The sequence below is a fragment of the Nicotiana sylvestris genome, chromosome 10 (genome assembly GCF_000393655.2).
Source record: "Nicotiana sylvestris chromosome 10, ASM39365v2, whole genome shotgun sequence".
Taxonomy (NCBI): domain Eukaryota; kingdom Viridiplantae; phylum Streptophyta; class Magnoliopsida; order Solanales; family Solanaceae; genus Nicotiana; species Nicotiana sylvestris.
In genome coordinates, this window is record NC_091066.1 from 44,393,294 (window position 1) to 44,398,634 (window position 5,341).

A 5,341-nucleotide genomic window follows, 5' to 3' on the forward strand; every position below is an offset into this window, starting at 1 on the left:
AAATAATCTATAAATAAAAGATATACAGGTTGGGTTGCCTCCCAACAAGCGCTTTGTTTATAGTTGCGGCACGACTCTGCTACTCTGCTCAGGTTGGGTGCTTTCTCTTCTTCTTTCTCCCATGAAGTCTAGCCTTTTTGCACGCTCTTGGAAGGTCTCCTCTTTCATCTATGGTTCTTTTCTCAATCATCTTTACACGCTCAGCTGGAAACACCACCTCCTCTAACTCAGTTGTCCCATCTGGATCACTATAATTCACATGTTGACTCTGTTCTATTCCCTTCAATTCGACCATAGTAATCATGCACAAATCCTCATAATGCTTAGGGAGCTTACGTGCCTTGTACACATTAAAAGTGACCTTCTCATCGTCAACTCTCATTTTTAACTTCCCTGCCCTCACATCAATAATTGCTCACCGGTAGCTAAGAATGGTCGCCCAAAAATAATGGGCCCTTCCTCATCTACCTCGTAATCAAGAATAATAAAATCAACAGGAAGAATAAACTTTCCCACTCGAACTAACAAATCCTCAATAATTCCTTCTGGCATGACTAGTGACCTATCTACTAAATGTAAAGTGATTGTAGTTGGTCTAAGCACCCCCAATCCGAGTTGCTTGAACAAAGAGGATGGCATCAAATTTATACTAGCCCCTAAATCATACAGGCCTCTACCAACTTTTTGTTTTCCAAGAGACAAAGGAATTGTGAAACTCCTAGGATCCTTCAACTTAGGAGGAAGTTTACTCTGAACTCTGGCACTGCACTCTTCAGTAAGTGAAACTGTTTCGAACTCTGCATGTCTTCGTTTGTTTGCCACAATATCTCTGAGATACCTTGCATACTTAGGCACTTCCTGCAAAATTTTCACCAAAGGCAAATTCACACTCACTTGGCTCAAAATATCTAGGAATTTCTTGTACTTAGCATCATCTTTTTGCTTCTGCAGTCTTTGTGGAAATGGAGGTGGTGGACTAGTCTCAATTACTGGCTTGGGTGCTTTATCATCTTTCTCATTCCCCTCAACTGGCTTGGGAACTAATTCTCCTTCATGATAAGCTGTATTCTTCTTTTTCTTTGGAGCTTTTTCTAATGCTCTTCCATTTCTCAAGGTAACTGCATTGACTTGAGCTTTAGGATTGGGCTTCGTATCACTAGGAAGAGCCTCTATTGGTCTAGAATTTTGGGCTCTGGAAAGTTAGCCCACGTGATGTTCCAAATTTCTCAGTGTTGCGGCTTGAGCCTGCTGATCAACCATTATTTTCTGTTTTAAAGTTTGTTGATCTGCTATTAATTTCTGATTGAGGGCTTACTGGTCGGCCATCAATTTCTTCATCATCCCTTCAAGGCTAGCTTGTTGTTCAGCCTGAGGTGGTCTGGATTTTTGTTGAAGTGCTTGAGGCCGGTATTGATTCTGATTGCCTTGATTTCCACCACAAGAGAAGTTTGGGTGATTCCTCCTATTGGGATTGTAGTTGTCCCCATACTGATTTGTTTGGCCTCGATTTGCATTACACACAAAATATACAGACTCTGGATTTGCTGGGCATAGATTGCTCATTTGACCCTCTCCACATACTTCACAAAATATTTGAACTTGTTGCACTGGCTTGGCTTGTTGCTTGTTAATGATCATGGTCATCTGATTGACTTGGTTGGTCAGCGTAGAGACATGTGCTAACAATGCTGAGATAACATCTAATTCAAGAACCCCTGGTATTTTTGTACCATGTTCCGACCCAGCTCTCCTTGCCAATCCAGATTGCTTTTGGAGAATTTGTTCAATAATGCATAAATTTCATCGAAGCTTTTCTCCAATACTTGACCTCCAGCTGCAGCATCGACTATAATTTTTGTTTGGGGATGGAGCCCTTCTATGAAAGTGTGAGATAACACTTCATTCGTCTGATTGTGATGAGGACAGTCTCTGAGTAGCCCCTTGAGCCTTTCCCAAGCTAAGTATAAAGATTCCCCTACTTTCTGTTTGAAGGCAACTATCTCACTTCTGATCTTTGCAGTTTTGCCTGAAGGGAAGAAACTTGCCAGAAATTTTCTTGCCAAATCATTTCGTGATGTAATGGAATTAGCTGGTTTTGCCTTTAGCCATCGCTTAGCTTCTCCCAACAAAGAGAATGGAAAAAGTGTGAGCCTCACATAATCTGGAGTGACCCCGTTAGTAATATAAGTATCACTAATCTTCAAGAAATTCAGAATATGCTGTTGTGGATCCTCGTGTGGAAGACCCATAAACTGCCTGTTTGCATGAAGTAGTTGGATCATGCTCTATTTCAGATCCAAGTGCCCAGTGATTCTGGGCTTCACTATGCTGGAGGTAACATTAGCAATACCGGGCATTGCTACCTCCTGAACAACCATATGTTGCTTCTCTGCCATGTTCATAGGAAATTGAATGAGTGCTTGATTATTCTTTGTATCCCTTGCTTCGCTCAACCTCCTGTGAAATGTTTTCTCAAGTTCGGGGTCAAAGCCGTTGAGTCTGTCCTGGCTTCTGACCCTACGCATTCAATCAAAGTTTCTGAGATTAGAGCAACAATCAAGTAACGTTAGACTAGACAAAATAAAAAATTAAAGCAAAAACTAGAAAGTAGATTATATTCATGTCCCCGGCAACGATGCCAAAAACTTGTTGCTCTCAAACGCACACGCAAGTATACGTGGTCGACAAGTAATATAATGATAAGTTGAGTGTCGAACCCATATAAACTTGTGTAAACTACTCACTAAATCGCTAAAATTGTTATTCAATCCAGCTAAAATCAAAGTCCAAATATATACTTATATGATACTACAATTCTAAATAATAACTAAATTATCAAGTAACAAGTTGATTGTTGTGTATTCAGTAGAGACAAGTATTCTAGGGTTGTGATAGATTCACCATTCGTATTGTGTTCTAATTAACTCTCCCTTTCATATAATTCACTCATGGTTGCTAATTAATCGATAAATGCTCTCATAACCTTCTCCCGAAGTACTACTCACCTTTTCTCAATAGATTAACGCATATATTCCTATGAAATCAATCTATAAAGAACGCATTAAGACTACGATATTTAATTAAGCACGGTGACTAGGTATATTCCTATCCTAACCACAAATTCGCTCCCCCTAATGGTTAAGATCATGCTCTCTTCAATTCTTCTCTAATCTAAACACGACTTTCCCAAGCATAGCATAGATAGTAAATAGAACCTAACTGCTGGCCAGACAATTAAGCAATTAAACCTAGAATTGAAGAAACAACCATATATTGGTGAATTATAATCAAGGTCAAGCTAATATCAAACAACAATATTCATGGCTAAATCATAACCCTAGAACAATGGGTGTTTAGCCACTCATGATGTAATAAAACAATTGCATAAATTTTGATTAATCGAAAAATACTAGAAAGGATGAAGAATTCCGAGATATTCTTACTCCTCAATGTTTCTTGTGTGTATTTTTGCTCCAAAGTGCATCTTCCTCTTCAAAAATAGGTTTAGTCTTGCTTTTATACGTGTTGGGTAGGTCTAGGACCGAAATAACCTTGTTCCGAGCGAAATTGCAGAAAATTCACGTCACTGGAGCCCAGCCCAGTGCCAGGCGCTGCCCAAATTGTGCATACTGTTTTCAGCGCCACAGGTGGCGCCAGGCGCTGCCTGTGGCGCCCAATTGGCTTCTTTTTCCGATTTTGTTCGTTTTAGCTCAAATCTTGCACGTTTTGCCCCTACTTGCTCCCAAATCATTCCTACAAGTAAAAACACTTCAAATTAATATAAATGATAGAATTTAACATCCCAAATTCATGAAACAAGATTAAATTATGAGGCGATATACATAAAAATATATATACTTTAAGCTAAGCATTAATACATGAACAGATGAAACTAGAGACTCACGGGTCATATCCAAATAATGAGCAAAATACGATGACACATATGAATAAGTTGAACCAGGATCATATAATACAGAGGCATCCCTGTGGAAAATTAAGATAATACCTTTGATCACTACATCTGAAGCAATGGCATCTGGTCTGGCATCTGGCCGCCACCTAATCGGTCTCCCCCTCTAGGGCGACCTCTAGCTATTTGGGCCCACCTCGATCTGGCTGAGTGGGTGGTGTAGCTGCTGGTGCTGGTACCATCAGTCGAGAACTCTATTGTGGAGTCCCACGCAACAACCTAGGTAAATATCTCTCGATATAACCAAGATCCCCACACTCGAAACAACCCCTCCTCTAACTGAACTGCTACTCTTGATACCCCGAGGAACTACCTGTAGAAACCTGAACGGACAAGGCATGCTGAGAACTCTGTGCTGGTAGTCACTAAACAAAGACTGGCTTGAGCGAGCAATATGATAACCGTGGCTGATTGATGCACCACGATGAGCTGGTTGAGTCGTCAAGGCATGCCTGTAAGGATGACCCCTGCCGTGGTGGAATTGACCCCCGAAAGGAACACGACTAAAATCACCTAATCCTTGAGACCTCTTGGTCTCCCTCTCAACCTGCTCCTGGCTACATATCAGCTCTATCTGCCGAGCAATATCAACAACCTCCTCGAATGTAGCACCAGACACTCTCTCTCTAGTCATAAGCACCCCCAGCTGAAATGTGAGGCCATCAATGAACCTCTTGATCCTCTCCCTATGAGTTAGATCAGCATTATTATTCAGCCTTTATGGTAAATAGAAGATAATTTTCAATGAACAACAATATGTCTCCTTATTGCCACACCACCAGAAATTCCTCTAGATGACCATCACTTTGGCAACTAAAGATTCAATCAAGACATAAATATGTTTGACTGTGAGGAAAAGGTTAGCAACAACTGATAGGTTGCTCAAGTCTAGCACACATGTCGCTTAGCACTATATCTTTTGTCATATAGCAGTGGAAACTTCTGAGCATCTTTTCTTGATTGTTCTATCACAAGAGCATTATGGTAGAGATTACTAACCTGGCTTGGCTTTCAAAGAACAATAGCAAATTGGCAAATGGAGAATTAGTGGACATGCAGTTGGGCAAAGAAGAAGTATGGATTGGCAACAATAATTAGCTGTGTTTTTGCTACCATATGGAGAGAAAGAAATAGCATTAGGCTTCAGAATGATACTTATCAACCAGATAGAATTTGCAAGGAAGTTCAATACACAATCACATACTGGGAGCGACCTCAAGAAACTACTAGAATTTGATGATAAAGTTTAGTTGTTTTGTAATAGTTTTTTGATTTTCATAAGCTTTTCTTGTAAGTAAAGTTTGTTTTCTCAATATTTTTAGAAATAGGTGGTCTGCACTTATTTGGAGTTGTAAATATTACTATTTGGTA

The 5,341-nt window shown here is 40.0% G+C and overlaps 1 protein-coding gene and 1 non-coding gene across 2 annotated transcripts; one reads left to right on the top strand and one right to left on the bottom strand.

Moving 5' to 3' along the window:
- Positions 1 to 399: 399 nt before the first annotated feature.
- On the bottom strand, positions 400 to 1,644 carry LOC104227649 (uncharacterized). Its single transcript, XM_009779932.2, has 2 exons — positions 1,316 to 1,644; positions 400 to 1,192 (listed from the first exon to the last, which is right to left on the bottom strand). The coding sequence occupies exons 1-2, from the start codon at positions 1,642 to 1,644 to the stop codon at positions 400 to 402; spliced, it is 1,122 nt and encodes a 373-aa protein (XP_009778234.2).
- Positions 1,645 to 1,910: 266 nt separating this feature from the next.
- LOC138880607 (small nucleolar RNA R71) lies at positions 1,911 to 2,015 on the top strand. The gene has a single exon (XR_011403336.1). It is a non-coding gene; the product is annotated as a small nucleolar RNA R71 (small nucleolar RNA).
- Positions 2,016 to 5,341: the final 3,326 nt, after the last annotated feature.

Bases quoted from the DNA above. Each gene is read 5' to 3' on its own strand.
- LOC104227649 (XM_009779932.2), bottom strand. From the start codon at position 1,644: ATGACCATGATCATTAACAAGCAACAAGCCAAGCCAGTGCAACAAGTT. The intron at 1,193-1,315 runs GTAAGCCCTCAA...CTAACTTTCCAG, and splicing joins AAGAAATTGATGGCCGACCA to AGCCCAAAATTCTAGACCAA.